Source organism: Coturnix japonica, chromosome 17 (assembly GCF_054131305.1).
Source record: "Coturnix japonica strain WE chromosome 17, WE-NBRP24, whole genome shotgun sequence".
Classification (NCBI taxonomy): Eukaryota; Metazoa; Chordata; class Aves; order Galliformes; family Phasianidae; genus Coturnix; species Coturnix japonica.
Window position 1 is genome coordinate 15109527 of NC_140679.1, and position 27949 is coordinate 15137475.

Here is a 27949-nt window from a genome sequence, read left to right on the forward strand (position 1 = left end):
TGATGCGATGGTTCCGAGCCGGTTCCGACCCAATAAGGGACAGAACCGCGACCCAAACGGCACCTTATAACCATCCAGACCCCAAATGGGGCTCAATAATACGGCTCAGTTAAAGCAGCAGCCAGCAGCGTTGTGTTGGTTCAATGCTTCACATCACAACCTGCTGTGCACAACACAAGTTGCAATGCCAAGTTAATCAATATAAAGCACCTTAATTAGGTTACCCACTGCATGATTATTAAACATAAAGGATGACCAGCATTGAGCACACGAACACCCCGTTTTCTTTTTTTAATCATTGTTTTTTATTTTTATTTTCGGACACATGAACACAAAATATCCCTGCAGGCTAAAAATCCAAATAAAAATCCAAAGAAATCATCGGAATCATAGAATAATACATTGCAAATTGTACACAACCGGCATCGTATCGCAACATGGGGCCGCTATCCCACCCAGAACAGCTTCCAATGAGTACCTCGTATTGCTATCAGACACCCAGCCCAAAGTTCAGCAAATAACCATCTCCAACGTTACAAGTCTAACAATATAGAAACGAAAATTACACCGTAGGGCAAAAAGGAACGAATGCAAACATCTTACACTGAAGTTTCAGCCTCTAGACATATAGAAATATGGAAACGCCAATAGCAAGGTGTAAGAAAACCTGGAAGTGATATTACAAGGTCTTTCCTCAAATGCACAAGGAAACAAAAAATCAAACCTTGCAGCTGAAACAGTATTGATACAATGCCCTCCAAACTCTGCCTTCCGAAAATGAAAGCAGAGCTGCTGCCTTGCTATTGAGCAAGAAAAATCCTACAGCACATCCACAAAGGTAGATTGGGGGGGTAGGGTCTGTTGAACAAACGTGCCCCTTTTATTTTGTATTAAATATCAACCATCCCCATTCCCCGACTCTTTAAACGTTGCTACATGTAAAACCCTCCACACCACAGAGCTAAACAGTGGCCAACAGGCTTTATTTATATATATTAAAAAAAAAAAGAACAAAAACGAAACGAAAACACCTTAAAAACTACATCTACAGAATGCACATCTTCCCATTGATTGACACATGCATCACAATTCAGATCACCAAGCCCAACCTCCAGACTCAGCTTTCAGACCTGCATAGGACAGTATTACCAAAACCTTGATCTTATAGTTATCACCAAGCAACAGTCCTGAACGTCAACGCTCCCTGCACTATTATCCTATTCTCTTTTCTTTTTTTTGCAGTGGTGTTTTAACACCTGATTGAGTTCAGGTTCTTGCTGTGCTTCCCAAAGCAAGGTTAACATAGCATCACACAATGGCTGGGTTGGATGGGAACCCCACCCCAGCCCTCCCCCCTGATATGGGTTGGCTGCCCAGGGCCCCATCCATGACCTTGGGCACCTATAACAACCCATATAGTCTCAATATATGATATATTGAGCAGTCTGAGCTCAAATACTCAGCCCAGTCACACAGAAGAGAGGCTCTCACTTCACTCAATCTGAACTAGGAGTGCTTGGCACTGGACAACAAACTACCTGGTGATAAAACTCAATACTTCTTATGCACCCCCCCCTATGAAACCAGCCCCGTTCCTGCCTAGTGCACAAACTCAAACAGCCATCTTTGATCCTAGAACTCAAAAAAGGGTGCTCAGCTTCTTTTCAAGGTGCCAAAGTTCTCCACGTGTGTCGGGTCGGTCAGAGTTCATTCCAAATAAAGGGGTTGATTTTGGTATTCTCCCTGAACGAGTACTGAGAAAGCAGCCATCAGTTTCCCACCCACATGTCCTGATTTTATTACACAAGTGAGGTATTCTTTCAAAATAAAAACAATAAAGAAAAAACAAAAAAGCATCTTTTTCCAACCTAAGCTCATCTACTACATGTGCCAGGAGCAGAGTTTGCTTCAGTCCCATTTGAACAGGATAAAAAAAACCAACAGTTTAAACTTAATTTCATGAGACAACCTATTTGACAGAAGGTTACAAAACCATTTGAAGACTACGCTCAGTGTACTCTGGTACGACTGAAGTACAACCAGCATTTAGAAATGTAAACTTCCATTTATTTACAAGCTTAAAAGACCGAAGGAAACAGCATTTCCTATTGCTGAAGTTTTGAGGGGGCTGGTTCCTCAGCTTTGGAACAGCAGACGACTTAGCAGCAAACCCCACACGAGCATCAGAGACCACAGTGCAATTGTTGGGCTTCTCAAACGTGCTATGCAAGTAGTGGTGTGAGCTCTACTCAGGTCAGGAACACACTTTTAATCTAATTAACGCTAACACCGAAGAGGAATCTACTCTTCGTGCTCTACCTTTATGGATCCCAAAGGTAAAACCAAGCCCCTCTTCCTTATTACACACTGCAGCTGAGAAAAGCCAAGCAGATTTTAAAACCCTAATTTCTATAGGCTGGGACAGAATCGGTATAATTAGACTTACATTGATTAATCATGCTGTTGAATGCAGTTGTGTGTGCAACCCAGATTCCCAGGGGAAGAAGTTGAAAATGCTGGTACGAGTCCTTAGGTTGCCTGTCACACAATACATTACACTGTACAGGTTGGCAAGCCTTTCCTACACGTAACACCCAGTTCAAACCTATACAAAAAGCTGCAGACGGGACACCAACAGTGAATAGAAAACAGTTAAAAAGAACTCTTTAAAAACAAAAAAAAAAGAGCATGGAAAGTGAGTCTTTTCTAATTAGGTTTCAGAATCTGCCAAATTGTGTGCTCAGAAAACGACACGAGAACATTTGGGGTCACTCATGCACAATCCTCAGCTAGAAAATTACACCGGTAGGGGGGGGGGGCTTAGAAAACAAATATTTATTGCCAAAGTTAAACCTCCTATGAGAAAAAAGTGTTAAAATCACTTTGATTTATCAAACCACACAGCAGCATCAAGTGGGCACTTTTGTAAAAGTCTGCAAAATACCTAAAAGCTAATTTTTTTTCCTTTTTTTTTTGTATATTTTTTTTTCTTTTTTTCCTTTTTTTTTTTTTTTTTTTTAAAGTTCTTTTTGTTTTTCAGAGGGGAGAAAATGATGTTATGATACCACGGCAGTATTATCTGTTACAATTAAAACCTACTGACAGGCATCCCCACACCTACCTGGGTATGTTACACATTCACAGAGCAGGAACCACCGATCTGAACTCGCAGAATAGTGCAATTGCTTTGCAGCCCGAGTCTGCAGGTTAAAAAGGTCGTTAGTAAAACCGACAAAAACTGCAAGACCTGTGAAAGTGAACGTCCGTTAAAAGGCATTTACAGTAGTGAAGTCTAAAATCTCCATTAAAAAAATCTATGGCCCCACACGAGAGAACAATTACATTGAACAGGAGGAGTTTCGCCATACTACGCATACTAAGCAGCGCATGAGGACGGAGAATCAGCCGTCACCATCAACTAATGGGATGAGAAGGGAACCTAAAGACCAGAGCTAGCAAAATATTCGATAGAAACCTTTCGTGCCAAGTCCTTTAAAAACATCAGGATGGTCGGCCTTTTGCGCTTTGAGGTAAAAATTCAGTCCAATGCATCAGAAAAGACAGTCTATGAATTTCTATTACGTAAAACAACGAAACGAATGGCTCAATTGTGTCGGTGCATCAGACATTGTTTGAAGTACGGATTCAGTGCGACTGTTCAGAGCTGCTGGTAGTGGGCAGTCTGAAAGAAACCGGGCCCTAGCTATAGCAGTAGGCATTGAAAACATGTCAGGACTGAATGAGTCGTTGGCTTTGCCTCATCTTCCCAGATGCTCTCAAGCAAAATACATTGTATGCTGAGTATCGTGGTGGATCTGCACTGCCTTTGCCAGAGCCTGAGGATCACGGCCATTGCTCTGTCCTGACACGTGGCTGCCTTCAGCACTGTAAAAACGCAGACACATACAGAGAACCATGAACAACTGAGCCTGTAATTCAAGTTCATTGTGTGGCTACCAAGGCAGCGAGGTGCAGCTCCTTACCTGTCGTGATCCTTGTCCACAAGATGGTATCTAGCCCTAAACGCTACCAGTCTGGCATAGTATGCAGGTGCTGGAATAGAGACTGATCGCGTACACCTCACATACGTGTGACACAGCTGATAGGTCAGCAGCTGTAGCTCATCTGCAGTGAAACAGTTGTCATCCCACAGGACCTGGTAGTGGGAGGGCCGGCTGGTTCCCTGCAGAGAAGAGATGAGAGTTCAGCCAGGCAGCATCAACATACACAGAGGAGGTATCTGAACACCACACCTTCTATCAGTACACTGAAGATTAAGTGCTAAATAGGCACTCACTGAACTGATGCGACTCTACATTGGACAAACTATAAATAAAAGCAACATTACTCATCAGGAAGACAATCAGGATTTATTCCCATTACCTGAGCACGGCAGAGCTGAAGCATTACCTGAATTCCTGCGTGGCTACAGAGGTAAAAGTCAAATTCAGAAGGATGCGTGATGGTGCTGTCCACAGTAGTGCCCGCTGGTACGTTGCCACTCTTACCCACCTAAAGTGGAAAGTTTATTATTAGCCCATGTTGGGTTTTTTTGCCTTCATTTAGAAGTGATCCAAAAATACCCCCTCAGGTAGGAGCTACATTTGGCTGGCTGAGAATTTATAGCTGAAAAACGTGGAAAAAATCAGGTAACTTACATAGGAGGAATGAAAATGTTCTCTGTGGGTTTATTTTTAGGAACTTCACCAAATCCAGGTGGTGCGTGATCAGAGAAAAATGGAATTCTTGCCAGCACCATTAAAATTGCAGAGTGGAATAAAGTATATGTCGGTATTTTAGAATATGAAAAGATGCTGGCTTTCTGAAATAGACTTCACGCCCTTGTTTGCAATCACACCCCAGAGATGTGTAACAACATAACAGGGCATTTCCTAAAAAAGGCTCCTTAGTTGGCTCGTGGATTTGTGACACGCAAATCTTAGAGATGCATCTAAAAAAGAACAGACCAACTGACCGACCAACGTGTTGGGAATCTCAAGACTACCAAAATGAGGCTACAGCTCCAGATATGCAAATCCAGAGATACTGAGTATGCTCACTCCAAAACGGGCCGGGAATGAACTGCTCCATCTGACTGTCTGATGCAGAGCAGTAAAAAAAGGGGAGGAACTAGCTATTTTGGTCTTAGAGAAAAGCCTGTTCCAGCACAGAACCTGTTTGTACAAATTAGTTCACTTCCAGTGGGCGAGATGGATTCCACCCCCATTAGCCAAACCACCTACGCTCCCATCCCCGTCACCTCCTTACTGAAGTACTCAACATTACTTGCCCTTTCAGTTTTGTCAGCACAGAACAGCCTGGTGTGATGCCTTTTCTGCACAACAATGTAGGTTATTCCTGGTCTGTAGTCCTCTTCCAAACTAATACAGGCCTTTCGGATTGCTATAAGTTCTGGCCAAGCTACCTGGACATAGAAGATTTAACTATTAGTGCATACATTATTATTCTTTCCATATATATAAGCCACTTCATAAGGAGCACAATCAACCAGGAGAACTTTATGTTCTGTCTACTCAGGAGAACGAAATTTAACTGTGAATTGTATTCCACATATGCAGTGTCAAGGTCAGTCCCTTCACGACCATCAAGAAATCAGCAGACAGTACCTGCTTCATTTGCCCTTCTGAAACTCCTCCTCTGTAGTAAATGATTCTCGTAGGCTTGAAACGTGTGGATTTGTAAAACTGTATCAGCAGCTCTCGCACCATGTTTGTCAGGTCCTGTATCACCTCCTGACTGTACAGCAGCTCCTGGGATGTCTCCTGTCGGGAGGTCTGCACTCGCACTGTGGCGCAGTAACGGCTGGGATGGCCATCCATGCTGCCAACCACAGCAGCTATGGAAGGCTTCTTTCCATCTCCAGCAGGAGGGTGAGTGACATCTGCTCCCAAAAAGATCACTGGCTGCTGGAACACTGAGGGCCTGTTTAATAGGATTAAGGTTTATTTAATAACAATGTAAAGAAGGGGGGGATGGGTGAGGAAGGAGAAAAAGACAACCAAGGAAGGCATATCCAAACCATGTAATGGCACTAGAACCATTCCAGATCTTTAAAGATGAAGGTGTTTGCCTCAATCTATCCCAAAATAAACAGAAAGCAAAATAGAAAGAAAAAAAGGATCGAAGGCACTAAATCTCCTCTTACCTTTGATGAGGTACGAGCACATTGTTGATTCCTCCAAGCTTTGCATTTATTTTCAGACACAGGTTGGACAGCGTTTGGGGTGAGGTTTTCACCACATTCTTTACCTGAACACACTGAGTGGCCATGCCAAGAAGAGTGTCACCAACTCGCTTTACTTCAGCTGCGACAGAAAACAGGATGGTGGTTGCAGTTACATGAAGTCATCAGTTCCACATCTTCCTCTTCTTTTTCCCAAATGTTATGCTAGACAAAACCCTCAAAGGCTCACTGACAAGGTCTCAGCCTGCTCTTTGGGAATGAACAAACCCAAAGTGTGTGTGGTGATAGAACGAGGAAAATGCTTTCAAACTTAAAAAGAGGAGATTTAAGTTGGATATGAGGAAGAATTCTTCCACACTGAGTGTGATGAGGCACTGGAGTAGGTTGCTCAGAGTTGTGGTTGATGCCCAGTCCCTGGAGATGGTCAAGGCCAGGCTGGACAGTCTGAGTAACCTGACTGAGCTATGGATGTTCACATCACTGCAGGGGAGCTGGACTAGACTGTCTTCAAAGTTCCTTTCCAACTCTAAGCTATGAATCTACTCCACCGAGTATTGACAATCCAACCTCCAAAATACAATTAGACCAAAAAACTCAATAGCAAACTCTCTTAAACTAAAGGCACTACCTGCTTTGTCTCCTTCCTACCAATGAAGTGCATAATAAGATACCCGCTTAACATTCAACTCCTTAACAATTCACAACACTTCCACGTACCATACACGGGTGTCTTTCCAGGTAGAATCACCACAATCAGCTGCAGACCAACATAAGTCAGTTTTAAGTGTTTAAACATGGGCTCCACACTGTCTGCACCCTGGGCGTATTTACAGAAGCAGGGCTGGCCTTGGATCGGCATGCCTGCATCCTTGGAGATCTTACGCAGCTGGTCTGTAAAACTCCTGGAAATAAGATACAAATGGATGCAGCTTGGTCTTTTCACCACATCCCACTTTCCTGTTATTTCAATTAATCACATTCTATCAATTATGAATAGTTCAGATGTCGGAATAAAAGATCACCACCAGTTCTTTGTAAAAAACAGCATTATACAAAATCTGAATGCAGTCTCTACAACCTGAAATGTAACCTCAGCAGTAAGGGAATTATTGCTCTCCTAGCCAGCCAATTAGGTTATGAACTTTATTAAAGCCTCCTCCCAAGCAGTATGCATTTAAGGCACTGCAGAACTATGATTTCCTCTTTTTACTATTAGATGCATCATTAACTTATACTACGTATTGTCTTTCAAAAATAGGAAAATAAACCCTGAAATAGGTATCCTGAATAAAGAGGAAAATACTTACTTTAGTAAGTCTTCCCTGCATTGTTTTTGAGGAGCAAAACAGGCAACAGCCCAAACTTTAATCTCAATGCCAGCATAGAACTGTTTCCCTCTCATGTCCCACACACCTTGGTTTGGTGTGGCCACAGTCTTGTTCTAGGTAAAAACCAAAGGCAAATTAAAAATAAAATGCTGCCTGGTTTTGTCTACAGCCAGAGTTCACACAAAAGCAAACCTTGTGAGAAGATACAGGGAACCTTTAATGAATTTCAGCACCCTCAGTACAAGGTATTTCACTCAAGACTGGAAGACTCACCCTGCCTCCATATTGCAGCATTGGCGCTGGCAAAACTCTGCCTGTCAACTCTGTCATTTCATTATGGACAACAATACCAAACTCCTTCAGATATGGATCAGGTCCACCAACCATACTGTTACTTTTCACCTGGTGACAAGAGAAGTATCTGTGTAACCACACCTAGCGTTTCAGGTGGCTCTGTCTTCTTTGCAATTAATAGCTTTTCCGTTTAAAAGGATTTATTTTAAAGAAGTCAGATTTTTTGATCTTCTGAAATTCTTGGCTCATCTGGTTATCATTACATACACACCAGTGCTTCTGAATATCACACTCACAAATGCAGGCTGTTTAGCTGGAAGTTGGACTTACCAGTCTGCTGATTTCTTCCTGTCGGTCCGGTGCAGATCTTGCAGTTGCTTTTATCATCGTTGATGTCTGATTGTCTGTTAACTTCTTGATACACCTCTGGCCTGCCACTATGTTACACACCTGCACAAGAACAGTGAAAAGTGGCACAACACCACTTTAAAAAGGACAATGCAACGCAAGAGAAAGTCAGATCCTTACCTCAAGAGGCAAGTATGTGTGTTTCTGCTCCTGTCCTACTTGGAGACAGGGAAGATGAGGATATTTCAGCTGCAGGCTGTACTTCTGCTTGAAATACTGAGCTACTGTACACTCCATAGCCTGCCCATTTTCCAACTGCAGAGGAAACCTACAAAAGATATTTGCTCTGGTTAGTTTGGCGTTGTTGTTTTAAATCTCAAAAGGGGAAAGGAAGAGTGGAAAATGAAGCCAGAGTAGAAATGCTTAACACAATTATTTTCCTTAGCTACTGGATTTCTCCTTAACGATAATATTTCACACTTTACTGGAACTATTTATAAAATGACAGCCTTCAATAACCCTTCTATTTTCTTGTACTTATAGAAATAAAGCAGGTGTCTAAACCCAAATTACTTCTCTGTCCTTTTAAGGCTAAACACGCTTTCAAATCCACACAGCTCTTTCACCTTCAGATTCAACTTTTCTTGTATAAACAACACATCAAAATGATCCAAGGTCTTAAAACTCATCAGGAAATGCTGGTATACGTACGTCTGATGACTGGCTGGTCGACGAGTAACGTTGCAAACTCGGTATTTTCTCTTCATCTGGCCACAGTGAGTAACCTCTACTTTTAGACCTGGAAACCCAAAATAAAAATCACCTAAATAGAATCAGACATAGGAGTCACCTTTGGGAAAGATGAGACCAAAAAGGAAAGGACGACTTCCCAAGTGTCTTGTGAATTTTCATTACAACACAGTAGTTACAAATTGACAGCATTTTGATGCAGCAGCTTTAGAACAAGCCTTTACCTCTGATTTCTTTGGTAAACTTGACACGCTGGGAGTCTGTCAGAGGCTTGGTTTGTTCATTGATGTTCTGAATGTCCAAGACCTCACACATGAACTCAATGATAGGCTGAGCACGATAGAAAGCAGTTGCTGATACTACAGTAAAATAAAGAGGACATTTAATTTAGAAGCAGCACGAACTCCATCACATTAGTGAGACACAATTACCTACGTACCATCAATGTTGAGCATCATGTTCCACATGGCAGGCCTCACAGACTGGTGGAAACCAAACCAGACCTCCCTGCCACCACCCAGAGGGTGGTAATAGCCTTCAGGGGGGGAAAAAAAGGACCGACCCACAGGAGTATACCTGAAAAAGGAAGTCATTAATTTGAACATTCCTCTCCAATAAACCTTCCCGAAGTTATGTGTTTAAAACATGGTTCTATGGCACACTACAACTGTTAGAACTAACTCATGGTAAGCATATAAAACCGGAGCAGAGCAGTTGGAAAACCTATAGCAAATTCCAGTTGGAAACATGACCAGTAGATACAAGTCTTGAGTTCAGATCAAATATCCCTATTCTAGTGCAGATTTGTAATGCAGGCATTGAATTACACAACAGCTTCCCTCAACCCTTCGGGTGTTTGAAGGTGTAACAGCAGAATAGCAGCAAGTAACTAACAGAAATGGAAGACAGAGACAAGACTGGCCCGTTATACAGACACCTGAAGTACCCACCTCATGGAGGGAAGGTGCCTTGTAATCACATCAAGGGCCTGTACAGAATCTTCAGGAACTTCATTCAGATGCCCTGCCAGAGCTTCCAACAGCAACTGAAGGCTGACGACTGACACCCACTGAATGGACACCTTAAAAGTCTGGTCCTTCCCCTCTCCTGGAAGCGTCACCTCCATATCCACCTTACAGATAAAGTGAAGCAGAAGCTTTTTTTAAGGACTGCAGCAGCTTTCTACACGAAGATCAGACCGCTCACAGTAACACTCACTCTGTCCCTGCCGATGGGTAACGGGTGTGCAGTGTACATGTTCCGCTTCCCGTCGTATCCAGGCTGCCGGTCACCAAATATCTGCATCTTGAAGTGTCTCACCATAGTATCCACCACTTCTCTATAAAGTTAGGTTGAAGAACAGGAAAATCCAGCAGTGATCTTATGTGGTTTCAAATTCCTTTTCTAGATTTTCTTAACTGATCAAGGTAGGAGGAGCTACAGTGCACTCAAACACACACAGGTCATCAGCAGAAACCAGCAGTAAGTCACCTCCAGGTTAAGACACTGAAGTTTCAATACAAAGTGCAAGGCACATGTCCAAACTCATTGCTGCCAGAAGAGATGCACTCAGTACAAGCAGAGCCATCTGAAGAACTGTTCATACCCAGGAGCAAATACAAGCATCTGCCCTGGGGTGAGCTGGGGTGCTCTTCAGATGGGCTCTACTGATATGCACAAACACCTAAAACACTTGTATCAATTTACAAGCAGAACTCCCTCACCCCAGTTACTACCAGACATCTTTGTATAACAGCTAACAGTGTTATCGCTATTAAACAGCTCCTACCTGTTCACTCTTCGGGGTCGTTTTTCTGGTTTGATATCCACATCATAGTGATAAACGTCGATCTTAGGGATCTGAACCTGGAAATGGTTGGCTAGGAGGCGGATGGGCTTCCCAACAGTGCCCAGGCCTGGGCGACGGGGGGGCTGGAAAAGACTTGCTGGGGGCCCTGTGAAGTCAAACAAATACAGAAGAGAATTATAACTCATTGCAGCATCTTTTCAGGTGTGTTTAGCTGGAAAGTCTTTTTGACATGGCAGAAAGAAACCTTAAAGTCCTCAAAGTTTTAAGATCTGAGATACCACGTTAACAAGATTAAACACTTTCTGTTGTTGTTCAATCTATCACAGCCCCAGTCTACACTGCATACAAAGCAATATCTTTTCATGGCTTTTGTCTGTATCTGGCAGCATGCAGCGTGATCTGTGATTCTTCCCTCTGTTCTTGAGCAACAAAGCAGAGGGGCAAAGAGTAGCAATAAACTAAGAGTTAAACTAAGGGCAAGTTCAGTATCATAAGTGTCAACCTGCCAGTATCCATTTAAATCAAGGGCTCACAGCTTATATCAGAAGGGAAGCAGATAAGCTGTAGGAGGATGAAGCTCATATTTGGGAACACTTCAGTGTGCAGCAATAAGCTTAACACAATCCTAAACTACAGCTAAGACCAAACGAAAGGAGCCTCCTGCACTTGGGTTTGTAAGCAGCTGACGGCCATCGCACCCAAATACCAACCCCACAATGACGGCAAGCAGAACGCTCAGAGCAGCTGGAGCCCAATTGACACATCACTGCCAAAGCTGTGGCTGTATGGGGTGCAGACGTCCCACACGATGCATTGCTGGTTCTGCACCCACATGAGTAACTGCCACCAGGGCAGGAGCACACTTAAACTGGTTGTAGGGTCCAGTTAGTACTTCTACAAGCTACAGCCATCTCGCCAAGTGTGAATCATCAAGGGCAATCAAAGTTTGCTGTGCTTATTTGGATACGAGACAGATGATCCATTAATCCTGCGCTAATTAGCCTGAAGTAAGTGCAAGCACTGACCTCCCACAAGAGATTAAATGACAACTATATTTACCCATTTTCCTGCCTCATATTGATACGTTTCGTGGGCAGGAATGGCTGTGCTGACCAAGGTCAGCGTCCATGGAAGGAGATGCAACTTAAACCTTCTCCTTTCTAAAGGCACTTCTCCAAGGATTCTGGAGACCACCCTGCCCCATCAGCCTGACAAGGTTCACATGCACTATTTAACTCCATTTCTTCCACTGTGGGACATTTATGGGTACTGAAACCTCAAGATGTTACTTCAGACAGGAAGTGTTGTACGGAGCAAGAAGAGGATCCAGCAGAGCAGGCAGCCAGCACGGACAGACTGCATGGTGCAGCTGCAGAGCAGACTGTCAGAACAAACCTCTGCTGGTTTCTCAGTCTCTGAAGGTCCCTTCCAACCCCTACAATTATATCACAGAATCATAGACTGGCCTGGGTTGAAAAGGACCACAATGATCATCTAAATTTAATCCTCTGCTGTGTGCAGGGTCACCAACCAGCAGCCCAGGCTGCCCAGAGCCACATCCAGCCTGGCCTTGAATGCCTGCAGGGATGGGGCATCCACAGCCTCCTTGGGCAACCTGTTCAGTGCATCACCACCCTCTGGGTGAAAAACTTCCTCCTAATATCCAACCTAAACCTGTCTCACTTTAAAACCATCCCCCTTGTCCTATCACTGTCCACCCTCACAAACAGCCGTTCCCCCTCCTGTTATACGCTCCCTTCAAGCACTGGAAGGCCACAATGAGGTCTCCCCAGAGCCTTCTCTTTTCCAAGCTAAACAAGAACAGTTCTCTTAGTATCAATAAATACCTAATATTTCACCCGAATTAACAATTATACCAAGACAAGTCACACTTCGGTAGAGAAACCCAACCGGCAGAAGAATGAGTTCGGCTATTAAAACACAAGCAGGAAAACACCACATGCAAAATAACACCAGCATTCAGCCACAGGCTGCTGACCAATATAACGCCCCCCATCAGCCTCTTGGTGCTCACAGCCTCTCTGTGCTCACAGCCGCTGCCGCCCATCCCCAAGCACAGCCCGTGGGCCCCATTGACAGCTCAGCCATCACCCGCCCCACAAACTTCCCCCGTAGTTCCCAGCCGGTTCCAGGCCGTGTCGTTCCGTTCTCATCGCTCCAGGCTCTCCCCGCGGCCCAGCGGCCTGTAGCGGCTCCCGAGCCCGCGGCCTCCGCTTCCTCCACCTCCTCCCCTCTCCCGTACAGCCCCCACCGGGGCCTCGCCCCTCCCGCTGTATCTCACCGGGTCCCAACGCTTCCATAGCGGCGGCGGCGGCGGCCTCGCTGCGGTCCCCCCCGGCCCCACCGGCCGCCCCGGGCCCCGCCGCCGCCGCCGCCGCGTAACGCTTGATCTCGGGAATATTGACTTCGGGATGTGGGCCAGGCGAGGAAACGGGGGGAGCAGCGGCGGTGGGGGGGTGGCGGCGGCGGCCGGTGGGGGGGGGGGGGGAGCTGCCGGAGCTCCGCTAACCCCGAGCGGCGTTGCAAACAATCCCCCCGCTGCGCGCCGCCGAGCGCGCCCCCGCCGCCGCCACCAGCACGCGCCGCCTCCCGCCGTGCGCGCCCCCTCCACGCTGCCCTGAGCCGCGGGAGCGCGCACGCACAACGCCCCCCTGCTGGCGGGCGGGAGCGCGCACGTCGTTACGCAGACAGGTGAGCGCGCCCCGCCCCCTCACAGCAATGAGGCGCTTCGGGCCGTTGGTTCCCGGCTCTTTTTAACCCCATTTTACACAATATAAAACACATTTTACACAATATAAAACATCATCTCCATCCGTAGCCATTATTAGAGCCAAATTCAGGCCCTGTGGTACATAAAGAGGCGCTGTGCGGCCTGGCAGCCCGCTGTTGTCACTCTGTCCGTTCTATGATGTATTAGAGACATAAAAACAGCCACAATTACCCGGATCTGCACAGAAATAACAGCGGACACCTCACAAATATCACCGGGAACCTCAGAAATTGCTGTTTTTTTCTCCCTTTATCACGGTGAGAGATGCAGCCTGACTTTTAACTTCGACAAAACAACTAATAAACGTTATCAAACCGTTTTTATATTGTACAAAGTACGGACCTGTCGTGTATATATATATATATATATATATATATATATAAGGTGAATCGGATCTTACATTGTGCAGGTTCGGGTTGTGGTGTCACCGCGGCCCGACCCCGCACTGAGGAGACCCCGGTACCACACGGAGCTCCACCCCCACAAGGTGAGCGCTGATTGGACGATGTTAGAGTGGGCGGGGCGAAGAGATACAAACACCCAATCAACCGCGAGGAAGGCGGGGCTTAAAGGGATGTACTGATCGCTGATTGGTTGGTGCTTAAAAAGGGCGGGGCTAAAGCAGCGCGCGAAGACTCGAAGAGGTTCATTAGGCGGCACAGGCCGGGCCGGGTCATGGCGGCTCCCGTTGAGGTGAGTGTGACCGCACCGTGTGTTCATCTGCCTCCTACCGGGGATATTACAGCTCCTGTGACCGCAGGGCTGAGGGCGGACATGGGCATTGAGCGACATGGCGGAGCTTCCACAGCTCAACCGGGCGGCCCCGCAGCTCCGTCCTCCCGCCTTTGCTTCAGGACTGCATTTCCCAGAATGCTCAGGGAGGCGGCGCTCACTTCCGGCTCGCGGTGCATTGTGGGAGCTCGTGGCGGTCTTCCGGTGTGATGGCGCTTCACTTCCGGCTTTAGGCCGCGTTTGGTCGTAATGAACTCAAAGCGGTGATTGAGTTGTGTGTGTGTGCGGTCACGTGACGCGCAGGCACGTTTAGACACTAATAAACATTGATAGAGTGTGGAAATACGAGGACAGGCTGAGGGAGTTGGGTTTGTTCAGCCTGGAGAAGAGAAGGTTGCGGGGTGACCTCATTGCAGCCTTTCAATACCTGAAGGGAACTTACTCTTCCCTTAAACTCTTGGAAAGAGCTGACAATAGCAGGACACGGGGAAATGGTTTGAAGTTAAAAGAGGGAAGATTTAGGTTGGATGTCAGGGGGAAGTTCTTCACTAGGAGAGTGGTGAGGCCCTGGAACAGGCTGCCCAGGGAGGTTGTGGATGCCCCGTCCTTGGAGGTGTTCAAGGCCAGGTTGGACGGGGCCATGGGCAACCTGATCTATGGGGTCTCTATGGGGATCTATGGGGACCTATGGGGTCTCTATGGGGATCTATGGGGTCTATGGGGTCTCCTCTGCAACCTGATCTAGTAAATGTGTATGTTTGGTGGCCCTGCCAGGCAGGGGGGTTGGAACTACATGATCCTTGAGGTCCCTTCCAATCCGGGTCATTCTGTGATTCTGTGAGTCTGTGAAATAAAGGCCAATGGTGTCTATGAAGGAGCACAGCAAGGCCTCATTTGGGCCCTACGAGTCGTTGGTTGCTAAGAACAGCTGCCCTTTGCTTTGTAGCTCCAAGCAGAAGAGCTGGATGTGGCTGCGCTGAAGGCCCAGGGCAGGGACACAGACAGCGGGCAGGGCAGCACTGAGCCCCCATCACCAGCCATCAACACCACGGCACCACAGGATGGAGGTCTGTAATGGGGCTGATGGGCTTCACAGTGGGGATCTGCTGGGCTGTATGAGGCCAAAGAGCCGCTTTGGTTGCTTAGGATGTGACCAGAGAGCTGTAGATGAGACAAAAAGGGGTTTCGAGGTTGTCACGGGTTGCTTAGATTTACCTATGACCGTGACAGGGGGGAGCCACCCCATAGGGTCCCCAGGGCCTGGAAAGGAGGGGGAAAAGGGAAATGGGATAAAAACAGCGGCAGTCTAAGGAGGAAAAACTTATTTTACTAAATATGATATCGGAATGCAAGATAACACAATATAATATAATTGAGGCTAATAAATCGAACGAAACACAAGAGAGAGAGTCCCCAAAAACCGAGAGGCCGACTGTGAACTCTAGGCAACACGGCTGGAACGCTTCCCACTCTCTGAGAGTCCGAAAGAGAGAGAGCTACAGCCTGGGAACAAGATTATACAGCGTCCTGGTCCCGTGACTCATCCCTGACCTTGTTGTTCTCTGGGATACGTAGTCTTCTTCTGTGGACTGCACATTCAATAGAAGTATCCATGCTTTACATGGTGTTATGATGTGGAATACTGATAGCAAAATTACAAAACCATGACAGAGGTACAGAAAGGGAAGTTATTATTTCAAACTTTATTCACACCAATATAACTGATGCCAACAGTTAAATAGATTGACATCTGTAACATTTAACAGATGCATAACTGTGTACACTGTATTGATAACCGATTGCTTGCTAATTAACCAGTGTAATGTGCTTTTCCATAGCACATATCACTTCTTTTAATATAATTTTCCAGATTCAGAAGAAGAGATTTTTGTAAGTAGAAAAGCAAAAGGCAAGAAGGTGCTTCAGGACAGTGAAAGCGAAGATGGGGAGGACGGTGACTCTTCTGTGCAGAAGGAATCTCAGAGTGGAGACAGAGAAAATGGAGAGGAAAAGGAGGATGTTATTGCCCAGAGAAACAAGAAATCCCGGATCCGGCAGGCTGTGCTGGACAGCGATGGCAGTGACAATGAGGATCATTTGCAAACTGATAATCTTGACACAAGCAAGAAGTCTGACTTGCCTGAGAATGAGCTGGAAGAGGAGAAACAGCTGAAATCTGGGAAAAAATCCAGAAAGCATAAACATGGTTTTGAAGGTGAAGCAGCTGAAAAAGCTGTGGGGAAACCTAGAAGAAGAAAAGAGAGGGAGAGAAGAGCTGAGTCCATCAAACAGCTGATAAAAGGAAAGAAGCCGAGCTCAGAGGTATGTGCTTTTGGCAGAAAATCTCAGGTGCTTTCCACATTAAGTTAAATGTTTATCAGTATTATTTTGTTTCGGTGCTTCTGCATCCTTCGTGTCCTCATTACTGCAACAGACAGGGTACAATATCCACAAGGATTATTGAGTCCCATTAATTCTAGCTGTAGGGATCAGTGCTCCATAAACTTAGCTTATCAGTTTTGCGGTGCTCTGAAGTAAACATGTCCGGCTTATGGGCAAAGCAGATGCTAGACTAAGTTTGGCCATACCCACATTCTAAGTTCCCTCGAGATCTGTTGACAGTAATAAATGCACATCGAAGAACTGAAGAGGAAATCCTGAAACAAATAATTCAGATATTTTCTTTCTGGACCCAGCAGGTGGATGGTGGTGAGAGGAATCCTTCAAACGACAGTGGGTGTCTTGATGACAAAGAACTTTTTGATAATGGCTTAGAAGAGGAAGATGATTCCTTCGCAGGGGATGAAGAGTCAATAGAGTCAATACGAGCTGCAGTGAAAGAGAAAATAAAGAAGTACAAGGTATAGCAATAGAACATTGATGGATATTAGCAGAAAGCATTTTATTTGAGCATACGTGAAACCTTTTGATGATTGTTCTGTTTATAACAGAGGGTAAAACAGTCCTCTGTTCTTGAAGATAGAGGAATGTGTATTGGAAAGTTATAAGGCTACAATAGAAGCTTCGGAGATTTGCCATAGTGTTATACAGGATTTGTGCTCGTTGATGAGGATGTGTACAGATCCTGTTTTGCTGGTTTTGGTGACCAGTTATGATATTATATAATAATTTTGACTTGTTTGCCCTCGCTATGCCTGTCTATGTATTGAAATAAATGAATCTCTCTTTTACACACTGTAGAACAAAGAACGGTTTTCTGAGGATGAAGGCTACAAACATGTGTTTGATGATGAGAACGAGGAATCTGCATTAAAAGAACCGAAAAGGAAGGTGAAGTATTCTTGTGTTGTTTGTTACAGTTACTCAAACCACTGGGAGTTCTTGGTGCCTTTTCAATGCTATCTTATGCTGTTGTTGGTTTGCTGTTTGTCAATTTCAGTTGGTTGTTTTGTGCTGACTTCTTGTTACTTGAAAGAGGAAAAACAGCTATTCAGGGAATAGAGTCCCTGAAAAGTTCTTTTCTTTTCTTAAGGAGCGGAAAGCAGCAAAGCTGAGTAAGGAAGCCATTAAACAGCTACACAGTGAGACCCAGCGGCTCATTAGAGGTACAACTAAATTCTATTAGTATGTAGTGGGGTTTAAATTAGTAAGAAATTCAGGGGAGAAATGGAAATGATTTGTCTGAAAGTGTGGATCTTTCTTTTACCTGGCATTAGTTACTTACGGTTGAAGATTAAAAGACCGCTTTTAATCAAGGACCTTTTTAAAGGTATAAATGCCTTAGATGACTATTCAATTTTTCTTGTACCTTCAGAATCATCTGTGTCTCTCCCATACCATATGCCTGAGGCCAAAAGTGTTTGTGAATTCTACAAGCGTAGATCTCGACCAGTGTATGAAGGAAATGCCATGGCATTACTGAAGTAAGGACTTAAACCTTCCTCATGTATTATCAGGAATATTGAGGATATCCCTCCTTTGCTCCAGTTTTTTATCCTTCACCTCTTCCTATACATCAATAAGAGAAAACTATTTTCTTCTCTCAGTTTGTTCTCAGCCTTTTCTCTCCTTTCCGATAACCATAATTTCTTTCTGCCTTCATTAGGTCCACTAAATACCAGTTCACCCTGAATGAAGAAGCTGAAGGCACGAAAACCTCAAGCACAGGTTGCAAAGATGGGCCAACAGAAGGTGGTCAGTCAGCAGCTAATGAGCCAGAAGCAAATCTTGGCGGAGATGTTGATACTGCTGCCAAGGATCCTCCCCTTGGTGTAGGGGAGAACTTGACAGAAGACTGTGCTGAAAAGTCCAGGAAGAACAATGATGATTCTCGTAGTGCTGTGACTGTAACAACTGCCAGTGAAACAGAAGAACAGCAATCAGTCCTAAGCACTGATTGCAGTGAACAGAAAGAGAGTGAGGTTCCTCTACCATTTGAAGGCAATGCCCTGGAGCAAAGAGGTGAAACAGCATCAGACCTGGAAAACAACCAACAAGTGAGGCCTGAATCAACAGCACAGCCTGAAAAAGTGAAGAAGTCCAAACTGGATAAACTCCGTGAGCTGGGAATTGATTTGACCATCAAGCCAAGAATCTGCTCTGGCAATGAATCTTTTATAAACCTCGATGAATCTGATATGAATAAAGGTATCACTTTTATTTTTGTCATACTGTCAGAGCTTCTTAAGTAAGCGGAGTGAAACTAAATTTAAAAGGAAAACCTCTAAGAAGTGTTAGAGCAAAGTCAGGCATGTTTTCTTACCATTACAGATTCTAGTGGGTTTCCTTTAACTAATGGTGGAATGGGAAATTCTGATTCCTTAATACTCACATGCCTGAAGGAATGTTAACTCCAGCTATTGATGAACCTTTAGTCTTATATATATTAAGAGAAATGTAGAGATTCCTGGTGGCTGGAAGTGCAGAGTGGCATTGAGTTGAGGTCTTGTGGATAAATCATACTCAGTGGTAATGTCATGTAGTACTACTTACTGCAGAAATACTCTGTAATGATTTCTTATAAGTCAAATTGTTTTATAACTACCAGAATGTCCAGGGTTTACAGTTTTTAATTAACTTCTTTTGAAAAAATGTTAAGATCTGCTCTTGATACAAATTTAATACTATCAAATTAATTTACTTTTCATGCAACCAATGTGGATTTAAAGAATTAGAAGCCTTGAAGGCGCGTTTCTTGAAGCACACCCTTCAAACATCGAAACCCAAAGCAGAACGGACCATAAACATGAACATTATTCGTAAGGAAACCACATCGGAAGGAAAGGAGGAACTAAAAGCAGACGTGGTGCCAGCGGTTTTAGCTGCAGAGAGCCTGGATGAAGCAGCCCACACAAAGCCAGGTCAGTCTGGGAGTTGTGATAGTTATTTCTTGTGCTATAACACTTCTGCCCATGGCTCTCTCTCTCTTCCAGCTGACAGATCAATTCATAAAATCATTTAAAAAACGAGTTGTTTTAAAATTGCGTTGATGTACGTGTAGTTGCATTAGATTTGATGCTTGAAAGCAACAAGGTTCAGGATTCAACGTAGTACATCTAACATAGGAATTAATTCACTTCTGTCCAGGTGAAAAGCTGCAAGTGCTGAAGGCAAAACTCCAGGAGGCCATGAAACTCCGCAGGAGTGAGGAGCGCCAAAAACGGCAAGCACTGTTCAAACTGGATAATGAGGAGCTGCTGGAGGAGGAGGAGGAGGAAGAGATGACAGATGAGTCTGAGGAAGAGGAGGAAGGTGATCATGAGGTCTGTGTGCAACATGTTCAGATAACCCACTCAGATTCTCAATTCTGATTCTCCTCAATGAAAGTGGACTACTAACATGTACAAAAGATTCTGGTGCCACTCATATAAGTGTCTTGTCTCGTTCCTAGCAGGGGAAAATGTCTTTGGAATGAATTCATTCCTGATCCAGAGTGGAGTTTGCCAGTTTTTTGTTTTTAAAGAGGGTCAAAATAATGTGCCTATTTTGAGCTCTTCTGTGCCAGATGTCTTAGACTCCAATAGGGGTGAGGAATGGAAGAACTGAGTGTCACTCTGTCACTCAGTGTTCTCCTCCGTGTGTTAGAACATCTCAAAAAGCTTGCAAGGAGGGTTGCAGCTTGAACAATAACCACAGTCTATCTGCTGTATTTGGGGATGCTGTCTAGGCTGTGGAATTTCTGCTTGACGAGGCAGAGGAAGACAATGAAGATTTGGAAGAGAAACAAGTTGAGGACGGCGATAAAGAAACTGACAGAGAGTCAACTGATGGAGAAAAGGTGGAGCAATCTGTGGATGGTGCTTCTGTTCCCAAACTGGCTTCAACAGAGTCTACACTGATGCTCTTTAAGGACAGCTCCTCCAAAATGGGGTAAGACAACAAAACTTACAGATGTTCTTGAACAATATTAAGCATGGCTAATATCCCTGACAGCTATTTTGATACCTCATTTCTTGCAAGTAGGTATGATAGATAATGGCACTTGTGTATATTAACAGGTACCTTTTACTTAATGAATTACAGGTACTCTCTTCATGATGAGAAACACGATAGTGAAGAAGCTACAGACAAAGAACCTACCAAGTTAGGTAAAGTAGAAATGCTATATTAGCTGGCTTTCATTTTTACTTTCTTTTTTCATGTGGCACGTAGAGATGTTTCTATTTGGGATTTGTTTGTGACTCTTTTCTGATGTCATTAGCTGTGTATTTACATGGTTTTGCTATGAAAGGTATGATTAAAAACTTAGGAGAGCATGAAAAAAGCTAGAGGGAAGTAAAGTTAAAAGTAATGCTGGGGAAACAAATGTAATACTGGACCATAAGAGAGAAAATTAAGCATTACATTGAAACTTCCTTTTCAGAAGATGATGATTCATTTTCTCTACCAACACCAGCAAAAGAGAATAGCCATAACAGCAGCTTTGAGTTTATTGGCTCCATGATTCCATCGTATCAGCCCTGTAACAAACAGGTGTCGCGTGGAGGGAGCTTTTTACCCGCAGCAGGAGGTTTCAGGTCACCTTCCCCAGGCTTTTTCAAAACAAGCTTTATCAGCTCTGCTTCCAAGGTAAGGCTCCTGTCCCTGTCTCATATTAACATGATGAATAAATGTGTTTTATCCTGCCATATTTTTGGAAAAAATAACACGAGAAGAAGGCATCTAAACAACTGCTATTGTATGAGTAAGGTTTCAGACAAGCAAACGTCCCTGGAGTTTAAAATGTCTCTAAAGTCTCAAAGAGAAGAGGCTGTAATCTGATTTTTGATCTCTGAAATATATCTGCTTTAAATATAGCGTTTGACTTCAGTGACTGTAGGATTTATCAGAGCAACTCGGAAATACTTCAACTTCTTTTTATCCTGAAAATTATTATAAATGTTTATCTGGTTCTCGCTTTTGATTTCCAGGGGTGCAAAGTAATTAATTGGTTTATTTTACCTTCTTTTGCCTAGAGCTCCGGAAAGATGTCAGAGCCCTCTCTTCCCATAGAAGATTCCCAGGACCTGTATAATGCATCTCCTGAACCAAAGAGTTTATTTCCAGGGGCTGGAGAATCCCAGTTTCAATTCTCTCTGGAAGATGACACCCAGAGCCAGCTGCTTGATGCAGATGGGTAGGTTACAGGTGTAAAGGATGATATTTTGTGCCCTTTAACAGAAGTAGAACGTACAGAACAGCAAGATTTTGCTAACTACAGACTTTCTTTCAGGTTCTTGAATGTTGGACAACATAGAAATAAATACCAGTCCTCAAAGCATGGGCTGACTCTGGCCAGTATGGATGAGAATGCAATGGATGCAAACATGGATGAATTATTGGACTTGTGTTCTGGACAGTTTAGCAGTCAAGCTGAGCATGTGCCAAGTACCAGCAGCAACAAGAAACAAAACATGGAAGAGCTGCTCAATCTTTGCTCTGGAAAATTTGTGACTCAGAGTATGTCCTGAATTCTATTCCTAGCTTTGCTGCTGACTTGGTTTCTAAGCTTTACACTAACATATGTTCTAGTTCTGGGCAATAATGCAGGATGTGGAACTTGTGAGACTTCTGAGAGCTGTAATAATCTGTTGGTGCATGCTAGCTGTCATTTCTAAAGTGTTCTCTGACATTCTAAACGTTAAAATATACCTGTCTAATAAGTTGCCACCTCACTGTTTGGTTTTTTTTTTTGTAGCAGATTCTCCCACATGGGCATCATCTGTATCTTCCAAGGCAGAGAAGGACAGTGACATAGAAGACCCAATGGCAGAAGCACTAGCACTTTGTTCAGGCTCGTTCCCCACAGACAGGTTAGCATTATTCCTCAGGGATTTACAGAAGCTTTTAGTGGTTGTTGTCTCATTTCACTCATTTCCCCCTAGGGAGGTGGAGGATGAGGAGCACGAGGAGCACGAGGAGCTTGGTGATTTCCAGCTTGTAACAGACGACAATGCATTTGATAGCGAAGAGGTACAGTGTGGCACTCTGACTGAGAAATCAGCTTATCTACTTAATTTTGGAATATATTTATCAGTGCAAAATACAGCGTCATCCAGCACAGCAAATCTTTTAAAATCACTACTGTTTTATTCTGTGTTTGTGGGCTGAGGGACAGAAGAAGCTGTCGTTACAGAGAATCCACTTTCAGATTAAACTTCATTTCCATAAACTTTTCACAGGATGAAAAGAGTGGAGATAGTGATGGTGAAGAAGCAGAAGTAAGTGATGAAGAAGAAGTGCTGAGACGCAGAGAGGGCTCAAAGAAAAAACTGTAAGTGCTAGTAGTGGTTTTTGCATTGATGCTGTCACACTGCACGGGTTAACTATGCTGCTGGTTGTCTGGAGAGAATTTCCATTATAATTCCCATTGTAGAGGGAAATGAAAAGGCCAGGATGAAAGCAGTGCAGCAATTTCTCCACCAAAATGGGGTTGCAATGAATCACTGTCATTCTTCAAGTCTTAAGGTCTTTATTCATTCTAGTAGGCAACACATCTTGTTGACGGTTATCATCATCACATTTGGCAAGCAATTGACAAGCAGTCTAGTGGATGACAATAATTTGGGGGTGTTGTGTGTTGGCTTTATATGTAAATGTGCAAGAACTTTCAGGTCTTATGAGTCACACTTTCCCTTTGAGAGTGTGTGCTAATCTTAGATAGACCTTACTTTCAGAAGACTTATAGGGTAAGAATTGATCTACCAAACTAAACTCTACTAACATTCTTTGACAGCAAACTGGAGGATTTCATGGAAGATGAGGCAGAACTGTCAGGGAGTGACGTGGGAAGTGAAGATGAATATGATGGAGAAGACCTGAATGAATACGAAGAAGATATTATTGACGAAGAACTCCCTAATGAAGCGGAATTAGAAAGTCAAGTACAGAAGTTACACATGTCAGTGGCCACATTGTTGTACATTTGTGTGCGTGGGTGAAGTTATGGCTCTTAGTTGTGATCTGCACTAACCCTCTCCCTTTTGTTTGCATTGACAGGAAAGCAGTGCTTGATGATGACAAGCGTCAGTTACGCTTGTACCAAGAGAGGTACCTCATTGATGGTGACCTTCACAGCGATGGCCCTGGCAGAATGAGAAGGTTCAGATGGAAAAACATAGGTGCCTTTCTGATCCATAGATAGGAGATGGGCTGAAAGGTTAAGAGAGAAGATATGTGATTACTTATTCTCTTCTTCTAGATGATGCTTCCCAGATGGACTTGTTTCAGAGGGAGTCTGATAATGAAGATGAAAATGAACAGTTTGATGAAACAGAAGTAAAATGGAGGAAAGAGAGATTTGAACGAGAGCAGTGGCTTCGTGAGCAGGTATTCACTACCAGAAGGGCATCTTGTTCAATCCTTTGTACCATTACCAGATGAGACATTCTGGAAACAATAATATTCATGAATTTATCTTTATAATGGAAAGACATGGTCTACTTTAATTACTGAATGTTCATTCTTAGTACGAGCTCTTTCAGTTTTACAAAATATCTTCTCTCTGCTACAGAAGGAAAAAAATAAAGAGCAGGAGGAGGAAGAGGAGGAGGAAGACATCGGTGAGGACAGTCAGTTCATGAAACTAGCCAAAAAAGTAACTGTGAAGTCCCTACAGAAGAAAGGTGGGCTTATCTTCTTTTGCTGAAGTGACAACCAAAGAAAAGAGAGAGCTGAACTTGCAGTTGTTGTTAGCTGGTCTCCGGGAACCAGGCTGGGGGAAAGCATCAGTCTGAAAGCTTGTTGATAATTGTGTGTACTCGATAAAATACTTTGTTACTTCTGGAAAGAAAGTGCTGTGGAGTGGAAGTAAATTCCTCTGCATCTTTTAGTCCTTCATCAGTCTGTTTGTCATCCTTTAAATCACAAATAGACTGCTAAAGTGACATGCTTCCTAGCAGCTTCTCCAAATATGTGTGACTTAAGGAGAAGCTGTGTAAGGTCCTGGAAACACATTCAGGTTCTCCCCAATTGTAGTAGAAGTTTGACTCTTTCAAGTGTGCAAAACTGTTTCAAAACCAAATTTTCCCTTCTAAATGGCAGTACTAATTGCCAGAGTGATCTTCCCAGTTGTGCAGCTCGTGGTATAACTCAATGCAGATTGTTTGGGTTCTTCTTCAGTCTGCAATATGTTGTCATTTCTAAATTCCTCAGTTTGATATAAAGTTGTATTATTCCAAACTAAGTTCAGAAACTGACGTTTTCCTGTTTGTCTCTGCTAGCAAGCCCTGCAGTAGTGGTACAAGATGCAAAGCTATTGCCCAGGAACCCATTTGAAACATTCAGACCTGCCCGTGACATCCAGGTTGGTGTTGGTTCTCAAAAGTGATATTTCCAGACTGCATCTGTTAGGACACCTCAGAGTCAGCTGAAGCCTGGATTCATGCTGTGGTAACAAGGAACGTTTTGGTACACGATATTCTTCTCTATTGAGGGTAATCTACTGCTGAAAAGAGCTGTCTTGTTGCATTAAACCACTCACATGAACTTTTCTTTGTTCTTCAGATTAAAAACGGGTCTCTCTTGAATAGACCCAAAGATATCCTTCAGAAACTAGCGGCAATGTCAGATCTTAATCCAAACGCACCTCGGAACTCCAGGAATTTTGTCTTCCACACACTTTCCCCAGACAAGAATGAAGAGACAAAAGAGAAATCAAAACATCAGGTAAAGATTTGTGTAGGAATATGCTCCAGTCCTGTCGATGATTTGAACATACAGACACCAAACTCTGCCAAATAGTTAAGAGCACCACTGTTATAAATATCCTCAATGATTTCCTGTGGTGCAGGAATGTGATCTCACACCAAATAATTCTGTCATAATTCAGAATTCAACCTTGGGGTACTTAGTGTGCTCTAATGTACTCTGTTCCTCTGTAGGTGAAGAAAAGAGGTCCTTCTGCAGCAATAACAGCTCTTCCCAAACGACCCAGGGTTGACAGCACAGAGGAAACGAGTCAAAGCCGAAGCATATTCCAGTACTTGGAGAGCTGAATGTTGTTGTGTAGGGCCAGAAGTTACATCTTGTCTCTCTGTCAGTTGCAGGCTGAGCTGCAAATCTCTGCCAGCAATCATCAGGAAGGTAAACAAACTGCTGTACATTGTTCTTCCTGCTTTCTTCATTCCAGTTCTTTCCAAGCAATGGTCAGGTTTATTCTCGTTCCACTCCATGGCAATTGGGAGCACAAAACCCATGCTTGGTTTGGAATGAATGCAAGCTTGTTCTAAGCATTAAGGAAACTTAACCACCATGAGACTCTGTGAGGATTGTATACATGTTCCAGTGTTACATTTTCACCTGGAAGCATCACTGTTGTGATACAGAAATGCTGCATCAAAGCACAGATTGGAAGTATTTCTGCAGTTTTAGGTAAGAAGAAAGCAGTATTAATTACACTAGGGTTTATGTTGTTTGCACTTAGTACTAAGGAGCCACAGCTTCCTTCAGTGTCTTATTTTCTCTGTTAAGCATTTATTAGCTTCTTAACTTTGGAAGCTCTAATTTACATTTGTAATTAATTTATGTTTCTTTTAATAAGAAGGCCCCAGCCTGTTATGAGGCAGTACGATAGGAATGCCTTTCACACCTTCTTTTCCTTTTCATATTCATACACATGCCATATGAGTAACAGATGTGGGAGAGGAGAAGGAGGTGTGCAGGTTGGAGCTTTCATTTCTGCTTTCTTCTGCCCAACTGAAAACTGGTATAAATTATCTCACCCCCCATTTTCATCCACGCTTTACTCTTCCATCACAAATCACCCATTTCTGAGCAGTGGGAAACGAAGAGCCCTCTCTGCAAGGAGGATATTAGAGTACAGAACCATTACAGCTATTCTGAATAGCGTGAAAGGAACTAGAGGTGGAAGATCCAGCATTTCTGACCTTTCTGAGGGTATGCCAAGCATGTTTCAATTAGATGCCATGTTATGGTAGCACAGTGGCCTGCTCTGTAGGACTAGGAGACCAATGTCTCACCCTGGGGTTGCTCACTGTCACAATCGTGTACATTTTGTAGCATCTCAATTATAAGCCCAGTGTGCGACGTGTAAAATATTTGACTGTATATTGTGTTTATAGAGAACTATGGTACCAATTGCAGTGCAATTTTACAATAAAACAGGTTTTTAATGTACAGGATTTTACTCAGCTGTGTGCATACCTTTGTTTTTCCTTCACCATTGGCTCATCGCATGCATACAACTGCTTAGACCTGGGTTTGAACTGTGGCTGAGTTGTGGCATCTCAATCCAGCCCCTTAGAATAGTGGGATTTTGTTTTATTTTCCTCAAATATTTCAACATCTTTCTTTGAGGTTGCGTGTGGAGCAAGGCTGGAGTTCATTCCAGCTGGGCACTCTGCTCCTGGCAATGCAATGCAATGAAAACCAGCTCAGTGGTTTATTTCCAGCTGTGATGGTAACGTTGTGCCAGCTGAGAGCCCTCTCTTATTGGGGCCAGAAGGTGAGTGTGCAAAGGGTGAGAGCAATGTTGCACACCAGGGCCTGAGCTGCTCGGTCCTGACTTAGAACTGAAGGTGAGGTCAGAGGGGCAGCACAAATGGTTTGCATCAGATGTCCTCTGAAGGACACCACAACTGGAAGGAGGTTTCCTCCTTGCAACAGTGGTTTGTGCTGGTTTCTATGCTGTGCAAATTCAGCAGGTTTGCCGGACAGAAACATTGAAATCTGCAAAATTCAGCATCTTCCATTGGTTTTGCCAATCTGCCCACCACTAGGGAGCAGCAAGAGAATGCTCTTCCCTGAGCAGAAGAGAAAGGACTTGCAATTAAAGCTCAAACTGTGCTCTGACTGGAAGGGGAACTCTTGCAGTTTTCCATGCTCTGTGATTGCAAAGATTTCAGTTAACCTCTTCCCTAATTAGACCTGTAATTCAGGAATTGGGGGTATGTTAAACCCTGCTGTTCCCTACTGTGAGATGCTCGAGATGTTCGTGGTGTGGGAGGAATTCCGCACTGGCTGCAGTGCTGGAGGAGGCAGCAATGAGGGGCTGCTCTGCGTCCTCACCCGTCTGGCACATTCGCTCTGCTTTGCCTTCTCATTTTCAACTATTGATTCTGCTCGCCCCTCGTGTTAACAGGGAGAGAAATCTCCCCTTGTTGCTGCAGGGAGCTGCCCCAGGCTGGGGGAGGAAGAGCTGAATGCTGGGCTGAGCAAAGAGAAGCGAAGGGGTGGGAATAAGAGGAGCAGAGGGGTGGGATGGAGAACCCCACAGCCACAGCAGGGGCAGC

General features: G+C 44.0%; 2 protein-coding genes across 8 annotated transcripts; one reads left to right on the forward strand and one right to left on the reverse strand.

Moving 5' to 3' along the window:
• Positions 1-281: 281 nt before the first annotated feature.
• LOC107323822 (argonaute RISC component 4) lies at positions 282-14005 on the reverse strand. Of its 2 annotated transcripts, none has more exons than XM_015883236.3 (18): positions 13927-14005; positions 10715-10880; positions 10144-10264; positions 9876-10057; positions 9365-9501; positions 9150-9284; positions 8887-8974; positions 8356-8503; positions 8158-8277; positions 7807-7935; positions 7513-7646; positions 6923-7107; positions 6167-6326; positions 5628-5943; positions 5291-5425; positions 4411-4512; positions 3984-4183; positions 282-3885 (listed from the first exon to the last, which is right to left on the reverse strand). In XM_015883236.3, exons 3-18 carry the CDS (start codon positions 10246-10248, stop codon positions 3777-3779), a joined length of 2385 nt encoding a protein of 794 aa, XP_015738722.1. In that variant the 5' UTR covers positions 10249-10264; positions 10715-10880; positions 13927-14005; the 3' UTR covers positions 282-3776. The 2 variants fall into 2 exon arrangements, with proteins under 2 accessions (XP_015738722.1, XP_015738721.1); XM_015883235.3 differs by lacking the exon at positions 13927-14005 and adding an exon at positions 13038-13339.
• Positions 14006-14149: 144 nt separating this feature from the next.
• Positions 14150-26839, forward strand: CLSPN (claspin). Of its 6 annotated transcripts, none has more exons than XM_015883224.3 (25): positions 14150-14219; positions 15205-15325; positions 16129-16580; positions 16955-17119; positions 17460-17549; positions 17752-17824; positions 18034-18142; positions 18325-18866; positions 19388-19579; positions 19806-19981; positions 20386-20588; positions 20742-20806; positions 21082-21287; positions 21674-21834; positions 21931-22157; positions 22396-22510; positions 22583-22670; positions 22880-22971; positions 23434-23598; positions 23697-23818; positions 23899-24026; positions 24211-24322; positions 24920-25002; positions 25203-25364; positions 25580-26839. In XM_015883224.3, the coding sequence occupies exons 1-25, from the start codon at positions 14202-14204 to the stop codon at positions 25691-25693; spliced, it is 3981 nt and encodes a 1326-aa protein (XP_015738710.2). In that variant the 5' UTR covers positions 14150-14201; the 3' UTR covers positions 25694-26839. The 6 variants fall into 6 exon arrangements, with proteins under 6 accessions (XP_015738710.2, XP_015738713.2, XP_015738714.2 ...); XM_015883227.3 differs by having other exon boundaries at positions 22399-22510; XM_015883228.3 differs by having other exon boundaries at positions 21085-21287.
• The last annotated feature ends 1110 nt before the right edge of the window (positions 26840-27949 follow it).